General features: G+C 33.9%; 11 protein-coding genes and 1 non-coding gene across 12 annotated transcripts in view; 7 read left to right on the forward strand and 5 right to left on the reverse strand.

Annotated features, from left to right (window-relative positions):
• Positions 1–2,405: 2,405 nt before the first annotated feature.
• On the reverse strand, positions 2,406–4,016 carry NAEGRDRAFT_50114 (uncharacterized protein; the record flags this gene model as incomplete). The annotated part of the gene is made up of 1 exon (XM_002675776.1): positions 2,406–4,016. The coding sequence occupies one exon, from the start codon at positions 4,014–4,016 to the stop codon at positions 2,406–2,408; it is 1,611 nt and encodes a 536-aa protein (XP_002675822.1).
• Positions 4,017–6,631: 2,615 nt separating this feature from the next.
• Positions 6,632–8,349, forward strand: NAEGRDRAFT_69134 (uncharacterized protein; the record flags this gene model as incomplete). Its single annotated transcript, XM_002675694.1, has 3 exons — positions 6,632–7,651; positions 7,723–8,109; positions 8,176–8,349. The coding sequence occupies 3 exons, from the start codon at positions 6,632–6,634 to the stop codon at positions 8,347–8,349; spliced, it is 1,581 nt and encodes a 526-aa protein (XP_002675740.1).
• Positions 8,350–8,414: 65 nt separating this feature from the next.
• Positions 8,415–9,617, reverse strand: NAEGRDRAFT_50116 (uncharacterized protein; the record flags this gene model as incomplete). Its single annotated transcript, XM_002675777.1, has 1 exon — positions 8,415–9,617. One exon carries the CDS (start codon positions 9,615–9,617, stop codon positions 8,415–8,417), a length of 1,203 nt encoding a protein of 400 aa, XP_002675823.1.
• A 173-nt stretch (positions 9,618–9,790) lies between these two features.
• On the forward strand, positions 9,791–10,138 carry NAEGRDRAFT_69136 (uncharacterized protein; the record flags this gene model as incomplete). Its single annotated transcript, XM_002675695.1, has 1 exon — positions 9,791–10,138. One exon carries the CDS (start codon positions 9,791–9,793, stop codon positions 10,136–10,138), a length of 348 nt encoding a protein of 115 aa, XP_002675741.1.
• Positions 10,139–10,442: 304 nt separating this feature from the next.
• Positions 10,443–11,774, forward strand: NAEGRDRAFT_50117 (uncharacterized protein; the record flags this gene model as incomplete). Its single annotated transcript, XM_002675696.1, has 1 exon — positions 10,443–11,774. One exon carries the CDS (start codon positions 10,443–10,445, stop codon positions 11,772–11,774), a length of 1,332 nt encoding a protein of 443 aa, XP_002675742.1.
• Positions 11,775–12,049: 275 nt separating this feature from the next.
• Positions 12,050–13,660, forward strand: NAEGRDRAFT_69138 (uncharacterized protein; the record flags this gene model as incomplete). The annotated part of the gene is made up of 3 exons (XM_002675697.1): positions 12,050–12,152; positions 12,230–12,310; positions 12,414–13,660. 3 exons carry the CDS (start codon positions 12,050–12,052, stop codon positions 13,658–13,660), a joined length of 1,431 nt encoding a protein of 476 aa, XP_002675743.1.
• Positions 13,661–14,010: 350 nt separating this feature from the next.
• Positions 14,011–14,916, forward strand: NAEGRDRAFT_69139 (uncharacterized protein; the record flags this gene model as incomplete). The annotated part of the gene is made up of 1 exon (XM_002675698.1): positions 14,011–14,916. The coding sequence occupies one exon, from the start codon at positions 14,011–14,013 to the stop codon at positions 14,914–14,916; it is 906 nt and encodes a 301-aa protein (XP_002675744.1).
• A 16-nt stretch (positions 14,917–14,932) lies between these two features.
• On the reverse strand, positions 14,933–15,830 carry NAEGRDRAFT_80215 (uncharacterized protein; the record flags this gene model as incomplete). The annotated part of the gene is made up of 1 exon (XM_002675778.1): positions 14,933–15,830. The coding sequence occupies one exon, from the start codon at positions 15,828–15,830 to the stop codon at positions 14,967–14,969; it is 864 nt and encodes a 287-aa protein (XP_002675824.1). The 3' UTR covers positions 14,933–14,966.
• Positions 15,831–15,892: 62 nt separating this feature from the next.
• On the reverse strand, positions 15,893–18,006 carry NAEGRDRAFT_80216 (uncharacterized protein; the record flags this gene model as incomplete). The annotated part of the gene is made up of 1 exon (XM_002675779.1): positions 15,893–18,006. Exon 1 carries the CDS (start codon positions 17,999–18,001, stop codon positions 15,893–15,895), a length of 2,109 nt encoding a protein of 702 aa, XP_002675825.1. The 5' UTR covers positions 18,002–18,006.
• Positions 18,007–18,230: 224 nt separating this feature from the next.
• On the forward strand, positions 18,231–18,301 carry NAEGRDRAFT_t389. The gene has a single exon. It is a non-coding gene; the product is annotated as a tRNA-Asp (tRNA).
• Positions 18,302–19,478: 1,177 nt separating this feature from the next.
• Positions 19,479–20,644, reverse strand: NAEGRDRAFT_56213 (dimeric dihydrodiol dehydrogenase). The gene has a single exon (XM_002675780.1). It carries the CDS (start codon positions 20,603–20,605, stop codon positions 19,535–19,537), a length of 1,071 nt encoding a protein of 356 aa, XP_002675826.1. The 5' UTR covers positions 20,606–20,644; the 3' UTR covers positions 19,479–19,534.
• A 1,886-nt stretch (positions 20,645–22,530) lies between these two features.
• NAEGRDRAFT_80218 (NLI interacting factor domain-containing protein) overlaps positions 22,531–23,365 on the forward strand; it is a gene marked incomplete at both ends in the record, with an annotated part of 1,620 nt that continues 785 nt past the window's right edge. Inside the window, one exon of the mRNA XM_002675699.1 lies at positions 22,531–23,362. Within this exon, the coding sequence (XP_002675745.1) occupies positions 22,531–23,362 (832 nt within the window). The remainder of the gene's footprint in view (positions 23,363–23,365) is intronic.

Below are 23,365 nucleotides of genomic sequence, written 5' to 3' on the forward strand. Positions count from 1 at the left end.
TGAGTTCGATTGCCAATACTACTTATAATTAGTTTAGTTTGGTGATCACTACATACTTTATATATTCTATATGTATCCATTCCTCTATCTATCCATACTATATATATTACTATCTATCCATCCAAGAGTATTCGAAATTTCAATTAATGGTAGTGGTTGGTGTTATTTAGAACCCATTTGAATAACAAGCGAACCACTACCATTAATTGGAATTTTGATTGCTGCAGATGTTCATGCTAGTATCTATAATCCATCCTTATTCAAATCCAGTCTTATTGATTGGTAATTTTCAATTTTATGCATTAAAACCTGTAGGGACATCATCAATCAAACACCTTACAGAGTGAAAGATAACAAGGAACTGATCTGTGATTAGTTTCTTGTTGAGTGGACCAAAGAGTGAGGTTGTCCAAACAATAACATAAGGCAACTTCTCTCATCCACTCTATTCGAATTGCTGTTATGCCATTCGAATCACAGCTGTACTCATTAGGGAGCATTAGTCTATTTTCGATTAAGTAATTGAGTATTTGCAATCTGTTGCTTGTCGCTGTTGGTAAAGTTTCAGATAATATCATACTTATTACACCTTAGTGATAGATCCATGATTAGTTTTCAGTTTACTATTTAATTTGGGCAACTTACTTTCCTTAATGTTATTGTTTGGACAACCTCACTCTTTGGTCCACTCAACAAGAAACTAATCACAGATCAGTTCCTCGTTATCTTTCACTCTGTAAGGTGTTTGATTGATGATATCCCTACAGGTTAATGCATATAAAACTAATAAAAATTGATTCAAATCAATTTGAATTTATTTGTTTAATTATTTTTCCTTGAAAATCTTGGAAAATCTTCAAATTATTCTGCCGAGATTTGCAGCGAATATTGACTCCTTGTTTGAATATCAACCATAAAGAACAATTAGAATTGTTTCATTCAATTTTTCAATATATAGGTGAAAGAAAAAACTGTAAATTTGAAATTGATTACAAAAATAAATTTCAAAATTTGTAGTTTCAGTTTGGGGATTGAAAATGAGCAACATTTTAAAAAGAATAAAACCACAATTTGATGTTCATTCTTATTGAGTTCATGACAATTACCTTGTAAATATCACTATTCAATTGGGAATTACATTAGTTTCTAATAAAAAAGATGCTCAGACTAAAAGCAAAATCTGACGGTCATTGTGTAGCTCGTGTACCTTTGATAGAAGGGTTACGCTTTAGGTAATGTGTTGGCACCAAATCTGTGTGCCAATTGATGAACTGCTGTAATTCTTTTTTTTCTTCATCTTTCTATTCTTTACCTTTCTTTTACATTCTAACATCTCTGATATTCGAAACTTGAAAGTTTTCATTTAATTTCGAATTGATTGGAACGAAACAATCATTTTTGAATTTAATAGAACTTTCTCAAAATCAATCAATTTCAATTGACCAAAAAAATGTCTCAAGACAATCTCACAGATGAAGAATCGACATATTTCATTAGAAATTATCCATTAACTCATCCTTTCATCATGGCACACTATAAGAAACAACGAACCATTCCTGTATTGGCTGCTCCTCTTTCTAGTTTTGCAGTTAGTTGTGCTACCATCTCGTACTTTGCCTTTAGTTTAACCTTTCCCGAGAAGAGATTAGTAATGGATTATGTACATGATGAATATTCGAATAATGGAAGTGGAAAGCCCAGATATAGTGGTGGAATTGTGGATGTGGTGAGGAAGATTTATGCTGAAGAAGGAATTGCTGGAGTTTTGGGGAAGAAAGAGGCTGTAGCAGCATTGATTGAAATGGGAGCTACCATTGGATATTTTGCAACTATTGGAAATGTTGTGAAATCTTTTACTGTACCGAATAGTTGGTTAGAATTTGCTATTGACACTTTCTTAATGAATACTGTGATTCATCCAATTTTAGTCGTTTCGTTTGCCCTTCATAAGAGATTTGACGACAAAACGAAAGATAATAGGGGATTTATTGAGACTGCAAAGAAGATTTATTCAGAAAGTGGTGTGAAAGGATTTTATCGTGGTTTTGGTTGGTCTTTTTTATTCCACCTTGAAAAGGTTTACAAAAAAGGTTTAGCTTGGGTAATTCGTTCAGGAGTGGAATTTTTTCTTGACATTGAACATGAAAACTTGGATGCTGAAACACACTTTACATTGAAACATATTGAAATTAATTTAGTTAAAATCCTTTACGATGTGATAATGCCATTCTCATCATCCTTGGGTAGATATGTTGGAGATCAGGGAGCTACCTATTCCAATTACTTTGATTGTGTGAAAAAGACTTACCAACAAGAAGGATTGAAAGGATTGTATAAGGGTTCATGGGTGGCAATCTTTTTGTAGTCTATCACCAAGAAGCTCTTTACAAGGGTGTATTTTGATGTTAAAACTTTAATCCTAACTGTTCCAACATTTTTTTCATCTTTGCATGCTCCCTTCTCAATTGTTCCACTTCATCAATTTCCTCCATAATGATTGATGATGACTCTGCATTGTTGGTAGTAATAACTTCATTGAATGGAATGTCCAAATCTCTGAATCTTTCCTTCATTGATTCATAAATATCCTTCTCCTCAATAATGAGTGGAAAATTTTGTCCAAAATAATTTAGTGTTAGTAAATTGGCCTTTACAAGGAATGGATTCTCTAACAGTATATTGGTGGCCGTTAAGGTTGTACTCAATTTCTCATCTACCATTTTCTTTATGAGTTTGAAGAACATGGAAAATGGTTTAAAATGTTCAAAGTTTTCCACACATGCAAGACAATTATCGTAATATTCGCATTTTTCTTTCAATAATCTCAAAATTTCATCTCTCGACTCTCTATAGTTGTGAATTGTGGTGAGTGGATTTAATATTACTTCAATAAGAGTGCAGCCCAAACTCCAGAAATCAACTTCCTTTCCATAATGATGATTCAAAACGCTTGGTGATTGATATCTGGGAGTTCCGTTTCCATATGACGTAGAAAATTGAGCATCCACAATTCTTGCCAATCCAAAATCTCCTAAAACATAATATTTCAAATCATTGGTAAAGTGGAAGAGAATATTTTCTGGTTTGATATCACGATGGATCATTGAATGTCTTTCATGAATGTGAATGAAGGCATTCATTATGTGAATCGTCACATCAGAAATTAATGAAAGTAGATGTATGGCAAACTTTGAAGGAGAATAATCGAAAATTAATTTCTCATGGAAAATTTCAATTTCATCTCTAAGAGTTCCTCCATTCATGTATTCCATAACTAGACATTCAGGGTCACAATCTTTCAATTTTGTTTTACTTTTTACCAAGCTGATACAAGTAACAATGTTTGGGTGATATCTGCATTTTTCCATCATTTTGAACTGTTTAAATAATAATGACTTTTTAGTCCTCATAATATTGCTACTTACCTCATCGAATTTAGTTGTGCTCAATCCACTATCATCAAATTTGTAGAATTTGAAAACAAATAAACGTTTGGATTGGATGTGATAAAAAATGAATACTTTTCCTTGACTTCCTGTTTTCCCAAATTCCTTGATTTGCACAAATTCAGATTCCCGTTCTCTATTCAATAATAGAGATTCCTTTGATTCTCTTTCATTTTCGACAGTAATTATAAAGGGTGTTGGTTCAGTAAATGATAAATATTCATCACTCTCATAAGATACTTGTGGCCTTGATTCTGCATTTGTAATATATGCTGAAAGAAATCCATAGTATTTCCCTTTCTCAAGTTCTGAAATTGGATATTTATGGAATGGAATAGAATTTTGTGTTACCCATGTCAATAAATTGGTTTGTTGTGTCATATCCTCTTCCAATAGTGATTTTCCGTTTACCAAGAAATCAAGTATTTTGATAAGAACTCTTTCATAATATTCCTTATCACTTCCCTTTTTTCCATTTTCAATAACTCTGTAGAGAAGATTTCTTTGGTAAGCATCTTTCTTTTCAACAAGTTGCTTCACAAGCTCACCCAAATTTTCAGAATATCCCATCTGTTCCAATAAATATTGAGCCACTTTGAAATATCCGTGCTCGATGGCTAAATCTACTGCTCTCAATCCGTTTCGTGTCTTTGTGTCCATGGAAAGCTTATACTTTTCCACCAACAACTTGACTATTTCTAAAGCTCCAACAACTGATGCTCCATGAAGGAAAGTATTTCCCTCCAAAGTGGTCATGTTATTATCTGCTCCACGATCCATTAACCATTCAACAATATTGGCCTTGCCATAATATATCGCATAGTTAACAGGACTGGAATGTTTAACATTGGTAATTTGATTCATTAGCTTGTGCAGAGTTTCTTTTGAAAGTTTGGTTTCCAAATATTCCAAAACATTCAAGTGACCATGAATAGCTGCAGCATGAAGGATATTCTCACCATTGTTATCAATTTGTGGATCAGCGCCATGTTCCAACAAAAATTGAAGACATTCCAATTGGCCCATAGTACTAGCTTGCAAAACAGGTGGTTGATAGGGATGAGTAGAGAAGTTTGGATCCACCTGCAAGTCTTCTATCAAATACTTTAAAATATCAATTCTTCCAACAGAACAAGCAGCAGATAGGCATCTTTGTACTGATTTTAGGTTGGTTTGCATAAAATCATCTCTTCTTGGCAAAACCAATTTGAAAATAGAGACATCCAAGCTGTTGAGTGGCACATATTCTAGAGGGAGGTTTCCAGATTTGTCAATTTTCAATGCCAGATGAGGATATTTTTGTAGAATATACTCTATGAGATCCTTATTCTTTGATCCAATACTCAAGTGGGCAATATTCTTGTCTGCTTGGTATTCAACCTGTTCAGGATTAATATTTAATTCCTCGATAAGATACTTGACAATTCTTAAATGACCAAAATTGGCTGCCGTTGAGAGACAATCCAATTGGTTAAATTGACGTAATGTGAAAGTCTCCTTGTATTTGGTCAAATATTGTAATATTTCTAAATGGCCAAGTTCAGCATAAAGATTGGGAAAGTTTGCATTTGAGTTATTCAAATAGTAAAATCCATTCCTCATGAAATAATCTGCCAAATAAATATTCAATCCAAGTTCGGCACACCACAAAGTTGGATACTTGTTATTCACATCTTTGAATTTCTCAACTGGATATTTATCCCTATTTGAAAGGAAATAGTAGAGAATTTTCATAGATCCATACATGGATGCCAAATGGTAACATGTTGGTTTCCTTGGATGATTGGCAGGTTCTAACAATGAAATTTCATTATGAATTGAAAGAATGTACTCGAAAATTTCCACTTGATCATAAATTGAAGCTAAAAACAGTGGAGAATAACCATCTATATCTGAGCAAGAACAACTCAAGCCACCTTGTTGTTCATCAGCAATTAAATACTTGAAAATTGATAATGATCCATGCATGGCAGAATAATGCAAAACATTCCTGCCTCTATGATCTATAAATTGCAAAGCCTCCTTGCCAAATTTTCCAACCAATTGTTGGAAAAGGCTTAAATTATCATTCATTGAAGCAATCATTAGAAGATTTCTACCCTCGGAATCTCTCATATCCTTCAAACTCTCCCAACATTCTTCAATCCACTCGAGAGGCACCATAAACAACAAATGCAATGGATGGCACTCTTTGCAATCAATCACTGATTTTTCTGCTAATTTACACAATCTAACAAAAGACTCCTTCTCTTGTTTCACAATGGCATTCACGAACAATTGATGAACATTATCATCATGATTAAATTTCTTTACATTGATCAATATTTCAACCATTGATTTCCTCTCGGAAATAATCATCCAATCTAACCAATTAAAATCCACGAGAGAAATTGACAAATCTACCAACTTGGTCAAATAAAACAATCTCAAGATGAAATTTGCTAAACTTGACTTTCTTCTCGTGATTAACTTGTTCAGGTAATTGTTTAATTTTCCCTCCAACATTAAGTAATTAATTAAATTTTGATTTAAATATAAATTCTGACCAACATTGATTGTATGTTGCTCATCCGAACAATTTCTCAGCAAGGCATTGGGTGAATCCTCCACGTACGCCTTCTCAAAGAGTAGAATTTCAGTGTTGAAATGATCTTCAAGAGGTGAAGGAGTGACTTTTCTTTCCATTTTTTAATGATAGATGTTCTGGTCATCAAGATATGGATAATTATTGGTTGTCATTGATAAGGGAGAGTACAAGATGAATCCTATGGCTTTTCTCTTTGTTCGGATGTTTCTCTTCTTTCACAAGTTCTTGTTTGTTGGTAGGAAGGAAAAATTGAAACATTTTTTTCCAAGTTGAATTGATTAAGGCGCGAAATTTATTAAATTATTTTCAATTTAATAATTGTAAATACATGTATTGAAAGGTACTGTACATTATTGTTCATAGGTTACTCGGAAAACAATTCCTTCTTTAAATTCCCTCAGAGGATATTTAAGATGAGCTACTTCATTTCAAAAAAGTAAATTTCCAAGTCGTCATCCATTCGGAGAAAACCATCAACTCAAAGGATATTAAATACTCGTGTCCTAAATACCCTCTGCGCTTATTTACTATCCAATCAACTAAATGCATTTATGAACACAAGTTAGAGTGGAAACTTCAAGAAACAATTCAAAAAAAAATGTATCTTATTGAACTGTTGCTTGCAATTCTACTTGTCATTGCAACCATTATCATTGTGAGAGTTTATACGAGTTATAGAAAGGTTTCACACATTCCTGGAGGTTGGCAAATAACCAGTTTTCTATTTAGAATTCCAATTGTGGCAGAGTATGTCTTTATTAATAATCCGAGAAGAATTCTTCAATTGGTAAAGGAGAAGAGTGAGAAGGAGAATGGAAATGTTGTGAGAGTTAGTTTGATGGGTAGAAATATTGTCTATATCAATGATAAAGAGTTACTGAAAGAGGTTATTGTGACGAAAGGTCATAATTTCCCAAAACATAAGGCGCCTTATGAAGGATTTACTATATTTGGTGAGAATATATTGACCATTGAGGATTCTGCTGATGAAAATTTAAGAAATCATCACAAGGTTTGTTCCCCTGCATTCACAAATCAAAATTTGGAATATCTTGTAGATTATTCTTCTAAAAGTATCGGAAAGTTGTTCGATAGATGGCAGAAACAAACTAAAGAATACACAATCAATGGAAAAACTGTACAAGGTTACTCACCTGCAGATATCAAGAATGATTTCAGTGATTTGACTCTTGATATTTTAGGACAAGTTGGTTTTGGTTTGGATTTTGACATTTTCTCTGCTAATGAACATTCTGAAGGCATTGAATTTAGAAAAAGTCTTGAATTACTTTTCACAACTGGTGTATTTGTTAAATTATATGTTGGAATGAATCCTCTCCTTAAATGGGCTCATCCACTAGCTCAACAATATTTTGGAATTGACCATGCATTGAAGTATGTGAGTTCCAAATTGGATGACATGATTTCTGTGAGAAAGAATGAAATTGAACATCAATTTAGTTTATCTGGTGAAGGTTCTGATAGAAGAGACTTGTTGAGTTGCTTGATTGAAGCAAATTATCTTCAAAAAGGTTTATTGACTGATGATGAAGTCAAGTCTGATGCGTTTATTTTTTCGCTAGCCGGCCACGATACTACTTCAACAACCTTCCAATGGGTAAGTTTTAATTTTTTTATTGTTATTTAAATTTTTTTTATTTTTTTAAAATTTTCAAATTCCATAAATAGTGTTGTTATGAATTAGGAAAGAGATTGGATGTTCAACAAAAAGTTCGTGAAGAAGTCAATTCCATCTTGAAAGGAAGAAAGCCAGTCTTTGATGACTTTACCGAAATGAATTATTTGAATTGTGTTGTTATGGAAACTTTAAGATTGCATCCACCAGTTCCAGCTGGTTTCCGTGTGGCCAAGAAATCAACCAACATTGGAAAATATCAAATTCCAAAGGGTACCATTATTGCACTCGATTTGGCTAATACCAATTGGAATGAAAAACATTGGGAGAAACCTTTCGAATTTATTCCAGAAAGATTTGCTATGAATTTTGATGAAAGACAAAAAACTGAAAGTGATTTTACGTGGGTTCCATTCTCTATGGGTAACAGAAAGTGCATTGTAAGTTTGAAAATCTATATTTCATTTATTTAGGCATTTAAATAATTCCAAATTTGTAAATTTTAGGGATTTAAATTTTCCAGATATGAATTATTCACCCTATTGAGCAATATGATGCAAAAATATGAAATTATCACATTGAATGATGAATCTAATCCAAAAGATAGAGTATATGAAGTCCCTGGTCCAACCATCAATCCAGGAAATTTAAGATTGCTATTTAAGGAAATTTCCAATTAATTAAAAAAATAATTTAATAAATAAATTGAGAAACACAAGAAATCAAATCTTGATCTCAAGTTGAACTACCACATTTGGAATAAATCATCAGCATTTGTTGGTAACATTGTGAGTCTCTTCTTCTTTTGCTCTATAAAATCTTGCAAGTCAACTGGATCACTATTTGCTGGACTCACGTCACTTTTTCTTGGAGTTCTATTAGAAAAACTATTCAATGGAGTGGATGTAATCGTACCAGGTGTTGGGAGTGGTCTTTCCTTAAGAGGTTTTCCACTAATTTGAACGGTTGGAGTTGTTGGAAGATTCGTCTTTTCCTTTTCAAGTTCCTTATTGAGAAAATCATTTCGTTCTTGTTTAATCTTATCCATCAGATTGCTGGTGTGGAGAGTTTTAATGTTAGTGCCTGTTACTGTTGATGTGCTTGGTTTTGGTGAGGTTAGTGCTGAGCTAGTGGTATAGTCAACATTCGAATAAGATTTCGAATGGACTGGACTTGAAGGTAATTGTACGGATTCTCTTTCTTTTCTTATCATATTTTCCAATAATTCTAAACGTTTCATTTCTTCTTCTCTCAATAATCTTAACAATTCTTGTAAGCGATCTTCTTCAGAATTCGACCAATTTTCGGATGAAGAAGGTGTGAATCGAATAGACTTTCTTTCAAATAATTGCATTGCTTCCTTGTAATTTGATGAATCCAACTTTTCATTTTCAAATTGTTGCAATAATTTTGAGAATCTTTCTGTCATTTTACTGTCAGCTGTCGAGACATTCTTTCTAATATTGAAATTTCTCTTAACTCTGTCATGATGGAAAGCTGTGGTGGATTGTTGTTTTGGTTTTCTTTCAATTCTTGCAATTTTCTCGCTTACACTTGAAGTTGGTGGAGAGTTTCCTCCAGTTTCGGTTAATTGTTCGAAATTACCAATTGTCTTTCTGATGGAAGAATTAGTTTTGATATTTCTTGAAATTCTGTGATCCGAAGATGGGGAATGATTCTTTGGTGATGAAGATAAATTTGGTGAAGAGGACATTCTATTCAAATTATTATTCGAATGTGGTTTAATCATCACAGAGGAAGAATTTGAACGATTTAATATTGGTACATTCGAATCATCCTTTGCTGATGGTTGAGTTGGCGATGATCCTTGCTTTTCAAAAATGTCAATTCTTTCTTTCGTCTTGTTGGAAATCGAAACTGTATGTCTCTTATTCGAATCATCAAACTTTTGAGCAAGGGATGAAACTTTTTTCACTCCAGGTGACATGTTGTGATAGGATTGGTGTAAATTTTTTTCTTATTGGCTTGACGAAACCTTTCTAATAACTTTGCTAAGACTGCGGAGTGCAAAAACGACAATTTTTTGAGAATCATTGAAAAGGATCCAAGAACCAAATCAGGCCAATAATTAAAGGTATTTAATGGATATTAAACGGCGAAATGAAAGGTCCGAAAATCAATATTTTCAAAAAGAGATTCTTTAAGATTGAAGGTCATAATCTAATATATCAAACGGATAGTAAGGATTGCAAAGCTCTTGGTTCAATTGATTTGAGAACAGCTCTCACTGATATTGCTCCTGAAAAATCGAGTAATAAGAGAAAATATGTTTTCAGAGTAGAAATTCCAGGAAGAACCTACTTTATGTCAGCACCATCCAAATTGGAATGGAGAAGGAAATGTTATGGATTAGTTCTTTCACTTTCTAATTTGTTAATTTATATGAAGAACTGTAAAGCAGTTATTGTAAACTTCAAAATATTCCGCATTCCAATGATATTCTATTGAAAATTGTTGAATTTAAACTTTCCACTGCTTTCTAATAATAAATTGACCTTTCGTCCATCATCAACTCCAAATAGTTCATCAATTAATTCATTGTAATCAATAATTGTTCAACTTTCCACAAAAAAAAATGTCTCAATTTCCACTCCCAATCTCCCACTTTCTCATCCGAAACCAAGTTGAATTTCTTCTTCTCACCTCCGATGGTAAACTCTTCATCTCCCCTCACATGCACAATACTCGTCACATTCACATGATCCGATCACAATATTTACAAGATTTATCATCCGAAAATTTTTATATCACAATGACGGATAGAAATTTACATCAGAAAGATGTCGTGATGGAAAATACAAGTCTTGTAGAGTTTCGGTTGAAATCAATTGATTTGCTAAATGTGGAGAAGGTTAAGAAGATGAATGAGAATAGGAATGAGAAGGTGATTTTGATTAATGATGCTCATCAGGTTATTGGAAAGAATGTTAATGGAAAGGTTTCGTATTTGAGTGAAATGGAAAGTTTGATAGTGAGAGCATCAAGTTGGGAACCAATTATTTTGGAAAATTGGATATATGCTACAGAAATGTATCCTGCCTTGGATTTCTTATGGAATTGTGAGAGAGTGAGATGTTTCAGTGTGTCTGTGAATGGAAATATTTCTCTAGTCACTGAATCAAACTCAATTTATATATTTGGAAATGTGGAAAATTTTATTGGAAAGAAGTGTGAATTCAGAGGAGAGTACGAGAGAGATGGATTGAGATTTGTTCGATTGAGGCCACCAAAATTGGCCTGCACAAAGAGTCAATATTGTGAGAATGAATTTTCCACGAGTAATGACTTTCAAATCACTCAGATAGAATGTGGAATTTCACATGTTATTGTGCAATGTAAGAATAGAGATATTTATGTGGTGGGAGAAAATTCTGCCATGCTCATTGGATTGGAACATCGATCTCTGTATAGAATGTTAACTCCTCTTAGAATTTCTGTATTGAACGATCTTGAGTATGTGGTGCAAATTGTTTGTTTGACATCTTGCACTCTTTTCTTGACAAGTGAAGGTCGCGTCCTATTTACTGGATCGTTTAAGAGCAAATCAAATGGAATTGAAGTATTTAAACAACTAGTGGGAAGAGTTTCTAAAATTTCAGGAGAATCTTCATATGTCGCATTCCTAATGGAAGACAATCAAACAATTTGCTTGTTTAATGTATCTCTACGATTTGGAGAAATGATTTTTGAAACAAATTTGGAAAAGGGTCAAATTGCTGACATTAATTGTTCTTCTTCTGGAATTGAAATATTAACAAGTGAGGGAGACATTGAGAATATTTGCTTTTCCCACCAAGGAATGAAAGATATGGATGAAAACTATGGAATGATTCCAACAAAGGTGGTACCAGTCACTGTGAAAGAATGCTACAATATTACACCTTATTATTTCGAACACACAGAAAGTGACCTCTCTCCAATTCATCCCTGTACAAGAATTGCCCAATTTCTCATTTACAATCAAACACCATCCTACATTACAAGTATAGAAACAAGAAATGTCAAATATTTCAAAGAAAATTTACATTCAAATTTGAAATCCCTCTTAGAAACCTTCTCTGATATATCACTTTCCACAATTTAATCCTCAATCCACTCATCCCATTCAAATTTCCTCAATAAATCCTCTCCTAATCTTTAGTTCACCTTCAACAATGAAAACGCCATTCTTCAACAAGGCAAAAACTTTTCATTGTAAAATCTGTCGCCCCTCCTTCAACAATTTTTTGGTTGGTTCCAATTTTTTCCAACCGCTCTTGTTCCCGTAATCATCAGGGTGAATAATTGGTGAAAAATTAAAAAATACCTCAACAATATTTAACAAACTCTTTCCCGAATATATAATAATACCTAATTACAATGGCCAACAAGACTAAACGTCCACAACAACAAGATGAATGGGAAGATGAATCTACCCTCAAGAAGGTTCCAGTTACCTTGTTGAGTGGTTTCTTGGGAGCAGGTAAGTAATTTCACATTGTCATCTTTGTATTCGATATTGATGATGTTTCTTGTGATTGTGAAATGGAAATTGGATAGGTAAGACAACACTGCTGAGACACATCCTAAAGAATAGAAATAACCTCAGAGTTGCTGTAATTGTCAATGATATGGCTGCATGTAAGTAATTTCCCCTCCATTCAATTTTTCACACCAACATCATGGTCAATTGCTGCAAATTTTAACACAACATGTTGAAATTCAATTCAATCACCACCAACAGTGAATATTGATGAAGCTCTTGTCGAAAAATCAGGAGTCAAACTCAAACAATCAGAAGAGAAACTTGTCTCGATGAAAAATGGTTGCATTTGCTGCACTCTTCGTGAAGATTTACTCGTAGAATTATATGAATTGGCACAAGAAGGAAAGTTCGATTATTGTGTGATTGAATCGACGGGAATTGGTGAGCCAATGCAAGTGGCAGAAACTTTCACATTCGATGTTGGTATTCAAATTGAACAAGACGAAAAGAGTGGAAAGAGAAAGAAGAAGAACAAGAAGGAAAAGAAGACTTTCATCTTGTCAGATTTTGCACAATTGGATACTTGTGTGACAGTGGTAGATTGCAACAGTTTCTTCCAAGATTTGAAATCAGTCGAAACATTGGCCGAAAGATACAACAAGCAAAATGATGAAGAATATGAAAGAAATTTGGCAAACTTGCTGATTGACCAAATTGAATTTGCCAACGTCATCCTCTTAAATAAGACAGATCTCGTCACTCCGGACGAATTGACCAAGATTAAGGGTGTCATTTCCAAACTAAACCCAGACGCAACCGTACACGAAACCCAAAACTCTACCGTTCCATTGGAGAAGATTTTAAACACTGGACTATTTGACTTTGAAAAGGCAGCATGCAATCCAGGTTGGCTTAAAGAAATTCGTGGCTCTCACAATCCTGAAACTTTAGAATATGGCATCTCCAGTTTCGTCTATAGACGTAGAAAGCCATTCAACACCAAACTCTTATTCGATTTCTTCTATTCTGAAAAGTACATGCAACAAAACGTGCTCAGATCGAAAGGTTACTGTTGGCTTAATACAAGAAATGATTACTGCGGAGATTGGGAACAAGCAGGAAACCAAATTACCATCCACGATGGAGGACTTTTCTTTGCAGCACTCGGTGAAGAACAAGGAAAATCAATGTACGGAGAGGAAGTCTTTGAAAGGGTCAAGAAGGAGGATTTTAAGGACGGAGTTGGGGATCGTCGTCAGGAGTTGGTGATTATTGGACAGAATTTGAATGAGGAGGAAATAACTAAGAGATTGGATGCCTTATTGATTAGTGATGAAGATTTTGCTAAGGGAGTTGAGTATTATTCAACTCAATTGTGTGGTGATGAGGGATTATTTGCTCCGTTCAATAGTTTTGAACAAAATGAAGAGATGGAATGGGAAACTGATGAAGAGGAAGAAGAAAAGGTTGTACCAGAAAAAAAGAAGAATCAAAAGAAGAAATAAATATTTTGTAAATAATTAAATAATTTAAATATTTATTAAAAAAAATGAATGAAAGCGAAAAGAAGAGAAAATTTGATGAATTTAATGAAGCGAATAATTGTATTGAATCGTCATCAGCATCAGCACCATTAATTGGTTTATCTTCGGAAGAGTTTCATCTCCAAGTAGTAGAGGAAAATAATTTAAAAACTTCATCATCGGAAGAAGAAACAACGAAGAAGGCTTTGCCATCATTAGTAGATACATCCTCTCCATCATCAAAATTATTTACCATTCTCTATCAGGATAAAGACGTAGTCATCATTGATAAGCCTCCAAATTTAAGGCTCTACGCAAGTGAACATTATTCAATGGAAACGGTAGAAAAACTTGCAAAGGAACAATTTGCTTCCATGTTGATGGATAAGGACCCACAGAATTCTTGTTCTTCTTCTGGTAAAATTGAGGATGATAATTCTTGTAAAGGAAGTAATAAGAAAAGGAAAATTCAATCACGTACTGGTAGTAGTGATGAGAGGAAAATTAGATTTCCTCACCGATTGGATATGGCCACTTCTGGAGTGTTGTGTTTGAGCATGACAAGGGAGAGCTGTGCTTGTTTGAGTACAAGTTTTGAAGACAAGACGAGTAGGAAGTTTTATTTGGCCTTGTTGAGTGGAGATGTGAATTTGGAAGAGTTGAAAATGAATGAAAAATTGAGGAATAATGTCAAGGTCGTGAATGAAAATGATTGCTCGAAAATTATCATAACATCATTCATTGGAAGAGATGATGGAGGAAATAATGAAAATGAAGAGTATGATCCAACTGGAAGAGGATTTGTCATGAAACAAACATTGGAAAAACCTATTGAAGATTTGAGTAAATACAAGACTAAGCAGGAGAGACAGCAACATCAATTTAGAGAAGGGACGTCAGAGATGATCATTCTCAGTTATGGACAAGTGGAAAATAAGCCAGTTACAAAGGTGCTGCTGAGGCCACTCTCTGGTAGAAAACATCAATTGAGATTGCATTCACTCCTCTTAGGACATGCCATTATTGGAGATGAAATGTATGGAGAAAATGATGGATTTTCAAGATTAATGTTACATGCCTATTCGTTGCAAATTCCAATTGATAAGGAATATCTTTCAGGAGAGAAGAGTAAACGAAGTATCAATGTGAGAACACAAGATCCATTTGACAAGATTTATGTGGAAAAGCAAGTATTGGTAGATGAATCTAAATTGGTAGAAATTTTGGGAACTAGATAGTTATTAATTCTAGATAGTTATTCAAACTTGTTCTTGTTATGAAAATTTTATTAACAAATGATGGATAGGCATGCCATTATCAAAAGCGCAACCAAAACCAGAGAAACATGTGCAATAGGAGAGGCATGTGAAAGAGATTGAGACGGATTGATAATATTACTAACTTCTAGTTCAATATTTTCACCAGTAACAACCAGAGCATAACTCTGTGGTCTGAAAATGTAACTTGCCGACACCTTAATGATAATTCCAACACTGCTTTCATCAATCCAAACTTGTTCAACATTATTTCTAAAATCACGTTCTCCTGCTGTTGATCCAACACCACTATTCTTTTCCTTGAGTTGTGAATTTCCGTAATATTGTTGAGTTCCAACTTGTACCAATAAATCCAAATCATTGACAAGTTGGCTAGAGGAAGAAGGACTTCCTGGATAATCTGCCCACACCAATGTTATTTTCACATTTGAAATCTTATTCTTCTCATTCAAAGCTTTCAAATAATAATAGTGATAGGTTTTCACACTATCAATAACTGGATCTCCAAATTCGGTGGTAACATTTGTGCTTCCAACTTGAGTATTGAATCGATTATCTGTATTATGAATGTGTTTCACTCTTCCAATTTGAAGAATTCTCTTACTTTCCTCAAATGCAAGCACTTTATCCAATTGAACTCTTCCAAATCCTTGATAGAAGCATCCAATTTCAGTACGTGGCAAAATTTTGAAAGAGGTCAGATAGTCATTACTCACTGTCTGTAAATCAGTTCCAGAATTAATGACTGAGGCCTTCAATAAGGCAGATGATGGAATAAAACCATCCTGTGCTTGTTTCTTCTTACTTGGATAATAGCCCTCTCTGTAATATTGACGAACGATAGCAACAAGACCAGCTGTTGTTGGTGTGGCCATACTGTTGTTTTGTACAATTGATTGATAAATTAATTGATAGATTAAATACTATTTTCAAAATATTAAACTAACCTTGTTCCACGAGTTGCTCTGATGGCATCAACTGGCGATTTGTAAGTATCTGAACAAGTCAATCGAGGTGAATATTTTGTACTGCTGTATGATCTGGCACTCAAAACGTCAGCTCCAGGAGCATTCACGTCAGGTTTAATTCTCAAATCTGGTGTTGGTCCTCTACTGGAAAATGTTGCCATCGAATCAATTTGTAGACCTTTTGTATTGAGTGAATCAAAGACACACTTTCCACAAAACCTGTCTCCACTAGCACCAGCAGCACATCCACAATTTCCAGTTGCATAACTAATATTCGATCTGGCACAGAAACCATCCGTTGAACAAACATTGAAATCAGTCATGAAGAATGCACACTCCTCCACGGCAACACTACAATTGAGAGATGCCAAAATTTCCTTCCTAATATCATCCAAAGCAGGTGGTTGTTTGAACATTAATTCGTGTTCTCTTCTGGCCTGGAATGAATTATGACTTGCTCCAACTGCCAATCCATTCTTTGTTTGAGCTTGAGCTCCAATTGACTTGAATCCATCATTTCCTGAATTTCCAGCTGAGAAGAGAACTATCAAATCCTTGTGTTGCCAAATATATCGATCAGTGTACATGGCATAGAGATTGTAAGAAGTTCCTCCTCCCCAACTATTGGTCTGAATTCTACTATTCATCATTTCATATGTGAATATGTGAACACTCTTGTGTGGCTCCAATGGTTGATAGGTGGCACCTCTCCTCTGTGGACAAGTTGAGTTGGCATAACTCTTACAGGCACATCCTGGAATGGAATCACATGTGCATCCACCTGGTTTGGCACATCCCAATTGAACGAGTGCCAACTTGGCCTCTGAGGCAATTCCACGATAATCGTACAGTTCTGGAATTGAGGAATATCCAGCAACAGTTGCAGCAACATGAGTTCCATGATCATAATCATTCGAATTGAGATCGATTAAACCAAAATGCATTTTGACTTTTCGATGATTGGACGAAAGATTAATATTTGACTCATTCAGAGTTCTAATTTGCTCAACCTTCTCATTAGGATCATAAAAGAAACAAGATAATGTGTCAAACGTTCCATCCACAACAGTAATCACTTCATCTTTCCCAGTTAATCCATTAAAATATGATTTCCCCTGTTCTGGAACTGCATCCGATCCATAATTAATAATTCTCTTTGAATACTTGTTCATTTCATAATTGGCATGCATTGGTTCAATCCAAATAACTGAAGATAACTTTCCAATTTCATAAGCAATAGCAAGAGCATGGTCTTTCCTCACAGTTATGGCAATACTCTCAGAATGTTCGACTAATTTGGAAATTATCAATTGACCATTGTTAATGGATTGAGTGAAATGTCTCAATTGTTCACTCACTGTTTCAATTTCTTGATTCATTTCAAGGAGAATGGTCATGGAAATGAATTGTATTGGAGTTTCTTGTTGGGATTTTGTAGATTCTGAACTTTCTTGGGATTGAGTTTCTAATAATTCTTGATCTTGAAATTCGCCAATGTGAAACTTGAAAATTGGATCAATTTGACCTATCCATTCGATATTGTCATTAGAAAGTAAATCTTTAACATTCTCCAAGCTAGCTCTCATGGAAAATGTGTTCATTGCCAAATGCGAAACCTTTCCGCTTTCCAATAAACTTTCGTCCATTGAATTTCTCAGCAGAATTGGTTTCTCAACGTTTCTACATTTAAAAAGAATGTGGAAATTATAATCACCCAAACTGGAATGATCCACATTCCTTTCCTTGTTATTGTGAATGAACGGATTCGAATAGTGTAAATAATTTCTTCTAATTTCGTTGATATTTCTAATATTTTGCAAAGATGATAGAGTAAACATATTCTTTTGGTAAATATCATCCAAAGCCTTCATTCCCAATCTTTTCAAATTTTCTTCTCCTCTCAAAATCCCTCCATTCATACGAAAGGTTTCGTCTAATGATTTTGTCAAGTAATTACTTTCGTCTAACTGCAACTGTAAACCATCAACATTCGATGCTGCAAGTGTTACACTCCACAACATGCACTGGAAGAATAGAATACACAAGAGACCAAATAATTCGAAAGGTTTGGAGGACATTTTTTTTAACTTCCGAAATGATGTTCTCCTTTGAATTGTTTCATTGATTTTTAGGAGATATTTGTTTGATTTAGTTGGGATAAAAGGATGTTTATTGGTCGATTTAGTAATTGAATGGTTTATTGTATGTTGAAATTATTAGAAATGAAGAAGTTATTGACATGGGGTAAAATAGAGAACTTGTTGAATGTTTGTTTTTGTTTAACATTTTATATTCATAAAATGTGAATCGGGTGTGGTATAGTGGTAGCATTCCAGACTGTCACTCTGGCGACCCGGGTTCAATTCCCGGCACTCGAGATCAAATTTTTACTTCATCACTGTATTTTACTTTTCAATATTGTCATAATATCAAGAAAAGCATCTAATCTACCTAATTCTGAAATTTCATATGATCATCTCTTAAAACCATATAGAAAATAACCTCGTACTAAACTGACCTATTTTATTCAAAAATATCTTCTCTAATTGAACTTTGAATTTTCATTTTAAAAAAAATGATTAAACCCAATACCACATCGTCCCTCGATCATGAAAATAATCACAACTCCACTAGAAGTGTCATACAACAAGATGATTCGGAATCTAAACCAATCCAACTCTCAGAAAATCTGCATTTCAATTATTTGTACCTATCGGACGATGTAATTGGTGAAATTCTATCTTTTCATGATGATTTTCAATTTGTAGTAATGAATTGTGCATTGGTTTCAAAACAGTGGTTGAAAGTCATTTCGGAACGATCAAAACTTTCATTGGAATGGAATAACTTGAAGAAATTGAAGGGAAGATTTTTACAGAATATCACAACTTTCACAGTGAGGGCTATTGAAGGAATTGGATTGATTAGTGACATACTGAAACAATTGAAATTTCTGGATATTTCTACTAATGCTATTGGATATAAAGGAGCTAGATATATTGGCCAATTGGAACAATTAAATCATCTTGAAATTAGAAATTGTAATATTGGAGTGGAGGGAGATAAATATATTCGTCAATTGCAACATTTGACTCATCTTGATATTGGATGCAATAACATTGGTGATGAAGGAGTCAAATATATTAGTCAATTGAAACCATTAACTAATCTAAATGTTTATTTAAATAATATTGGTGTTGAAGGAGCGAAATATATTAGTGAGCTTAAACAATTAACTCATCTTGATATTGGGTGCAATGACATTGGTGGTGAAGGTGCCAAATATATTGGTACACTTGAAAATGTAACTCATCTCAGTATGTCAGATAATAATATTGGTTGTGAAGGTGCAAAATATATTAGTGGAATGAAACATCTAAGTTTTCTCGATATTGCTACCAATCGTATTAGAGATGAGGGAGCGAAATATATTGGTGAAATGGAACAATTATCATTTCTGTTTATGAGATACAATATTATTAGTGATGAAGGAGCAAAATATTTAAGCGAAAGAGGATTCAATAATTGTTGATCTAGAGAAATGCAACACACTCTAGTTTCCAAAAATGTGTGTTTAATGTATATGTTCAAATGATATATTTCAAAAAATATCATTCTCCAATAAATTTAAGACCAATATCAGATCTAATCTTATCCATAATTTTCAATGTGTTAATTGTTACATTAGACGAAACTATTTCACTCTCGAGTTTACTTTCTAATAAACAATCAATGACATGTTCAATTTCGTATGCAAGTCCTTCAGAATTAGGGAAATTAAATTGTGAAAATTCAGTTTTTCCATAAAGTGGCTCTTCTAATTCAATAGTTTCGTGACCTTTCGAATAATTTGTCCAAGTCAACTTGGTAGGACAACAATGCATACCACCTAAATGAATTTTACCTAAACTTCCATGAATAGTTGCACTACTATCCAAGAATGCATTAATACTTGTCGAAACCTTTCCAATTCTATTTCCAGAAAATTTAAATTGACATTCCACACTTTCGTCCACATTATTAACAAATGTTCCAATCGATTGAATAGTTTCTGGTGAGAAATCATTCATCACCATACAAACGAAAGAAATAGGATAAATTCCACAAGCCAACAATGCACCTCCTCCCAATGAATTTTCAATTAATCCACTATTCGAAACATGATTATTCTTAAAACCCAATTGAGCATGAATCAAATGAACCTGTCCAATCTCTCCACTTTCGATCAATTGTTTAGCCTTCTTGAAAAGTGGAAAGAATGGCATCCAATTAGCTTCCATCAAGAATAATTTTCTTTCTCTTGCCATTTCGAATAATTCACTAGCTTGTTTTTCATTCAAGGTAAAAGTCTTTTCGCATAGAACTGACTTTCCACTTTCCAAACACAATTTAACATTTGAATAATGTTCGGAATTTGGTGTTGCAACATAGACAATGTCAATATTCGAATCTTGCAACATTTTTTCATACGAATCGAAACTCTTTCCAATATCGTGTTCCTTTGCAAATTGATCAGATTTTGATGAATTTCTCGATGCTACTCCATAAATTCTACACTCCCGAATGGTTTCGTATTTTGTTGACTTATTTTCATGATGAAATTTATGCATGGATTGAAAAGCAAGTGAAAAATCATGAGCTATACGCCCTGTTCCCATTATTCCAAACGAAACTCGTCTCATCTCTTTAATTCACTCCACAGAAAATGTGCAATTCCAAATTGTTCCAATTTTTTTTTTCACTTTTGAAAAATCTTATTGTAAAAAATTTTTAAGAATCCCAATAGTGCGCCCTTCTCCAACCCTTATCATCCTGTGATGGAAGTTGTAAATGGATGCAGTTGATATCTTTGAGATGATGGATCAGAAAGAATCTTTCAGAGATATGCATATGAACAATAGACACATCTATGTCAATAAGTATAATTGGTGAGAGATGTGCGTTCGATACTTACTGCAGTATCGTTTACCAAATCTTGCAGATTCTTATTCCACCACCACCAAGGGAATAATTTCAGTTAGCATGCTTTGCCTCTCGAACAGCTGTAGATTTTTTTCATTGAATAGTTTTTTTATTGAATTTATCCTATTTCTTGGGATCACTTTACAATAATATATTATCGAAAGCAAGAAATAATAAAAAGAGAAGTGGTATATGATTCTTACATTTTGAAAACATCCTGCCAATCTTGCTCAGTTATTTCAATTTGTGTCTTTAAAACTGTCAAACGACATAATTATAAAATGGCTCATTTCCATTTATGTGAAAAGTTTAACAAAAGAAATACCTCAATGATTCGTAAGGAGATTCTTGATGATTCTTTTTGATATCTAAGATTTGGAATGATCGTTTATCCTGAAGTAACACCTTCAATCAAACTAAACTCCCAAGATTACAATTTTTTTCATTATTCACCATTGGTTGACCATTGAAATGATTCTCAATGGGCAGTGCAACAATATTATTGAAAGTTCTAGATGCAATTTTGTAACACATTCGTATTTACTTCTTTCCAACATCATTAGTGTTCCATACCGAATGTTATGTTCACATACCAAATGGAATTGTTGTACCTCCCAAATCATATTCAATAATCATTGTCATCTTTAACATGTTATTTACATATTGTATATTCTCTCATAAGAATCCATTAGTTTAGTTTATCCTTGGTTGACTTGTTGAGATTCTGTTTCAATAACTGTTCAGAACTTTAAAGATTTTCAGATAACACTTGCTAAATCATCAAAAGACTTCCTTGTTGTGTGAATTTTCTCACCAAACGTGTGAAAACTATCCATTAAAACCAAATTTCTTTTATTTAGACCATCACCTGCCAAAAATCAATAACAATCCCATTCAGAAACCACTAACCGTTTTATTATTGAATTTTGACATTTTTTCATAAATGTCTAGTTTTTATAAAAGTATCCTACCACTTTTTAGTATCACTTCAACCATTTTCATATCGACACTTGAAAGGTTTTCCTACGGAAAAGTGATGGACTTGCAATTTATTCTAATACCGAACAGCGCTTTGATCAAAAACCTCAAGAGCAACCTCGATTAACCAAGACTTTCTCCTCTTGCTTTTTGATTATATTTTCACAACAGTTGGTCGATGCAGAGATTTTGAGCGTTTAAAATGATCTTGGTGTTGAAACTCTGAGGGAACTAACACTTTGAAAAAAACAACTTGATACCCAACCATTCAACGGTTTTAATATTTTGTGCCGGCAATAACACACAACACTCAGAAGAAGAAGCGTTATCTTATATATTGAAACATTAATCTGTTGATCATATTATCAATAGTGATTTTGTGTGCGCTTTTATATTTGATTCATTATCATCAACAAGAAGACTGTTGTTGAAATTTTGCTACCTCATTAATCATTCCTTTTCCCTCTCCCGTAAATATTTATCTTTAAACGTTTGTGTTCTCTCTCCTTTCAAGAAGAAGCAAAAACCAGAAGAATAATAACAACAACAATACCTTTCCCTATCTCCCATCAACACGTGTAAACAGCCCTTTCAATATTTCAGCACATAATATTGCTAAATAGACCTCCCTGCTAACATTACTTCCATAATATACTACTCGAAAACAATGTCCTCATCAATTGCCCTGAATAATTCTAATACCTCTACCACTACTACTACCAATCCTCCTTTTGATATTTCCAAGCTTGTTACTCAAGCAGTTTTGTTACCTTCCTCCTCATCGTCATCCTTCCATAACAACCTCCCTAAATCATCATCATCATCCCCCTGTGCATTGGATAATAATACCAATGAACAACAACAACAACAACCATTGAGTGATGATTCGATCATTCTCGAAGAAACAACCACCACCGACGTTGATAATACAGTAATTGCCACCATAACGACAAAAGCTGCTCTAGGCAGTGGTGCTTTGATGGTTGAAGGAGTTGCCCTTGTCGACGATGAAGATGACGAAGAATCAACACCTGCCACACCAGAAGCTAATGGAGAATCCCAGCAAGAATCTTCTCAACAAGAACACCAAGAATCTGGCCTTTTAAAAGCCAAGAAGAAGAAGAATTCATTGACTAATAGTGCAGCAGCTCTTGAAGATTTGGAAACTATTTCAACCATGACAACTGTCAAGACTACAAGTACAACAAAGAAGGTTGTCAAGAGACATTCATCGCTCTCTGCTCAAACTATGAACCAAGCAATGGATCAATCAATGAATCAATCAGCTCAACAAGAAGAACAATACACCACTCTTAAATCATCCACTCCAACAAAGAAGCAGAACAAGGAAAAGAAAGCAAGTCCTATCAATAATCTCTTCAAATCCATCAAGGGTGTCATTAAATCTTTAAAGAAGAATAAGAATAACAAGAGCACTTCTAGCTCAACGACTTCACATAATAATAGCAAGCAAGATGGTGATTTAATCCATCAATTCTGTA

The sequence above is a fragment of the Naegleria gruberi genome (assembly GCF_000004985.1).
Source record: "Naegleria gruberi genomic scaffold NAEGRscaffold_32, whole genome shotgun sequence".
NCBI classification, from domain to species: domain Eukaryota; phylum Heterolobosea; class Eutetramitea; order Acrasida; family Naegleriidae; genus Naegleria; species Naegleria gruberi.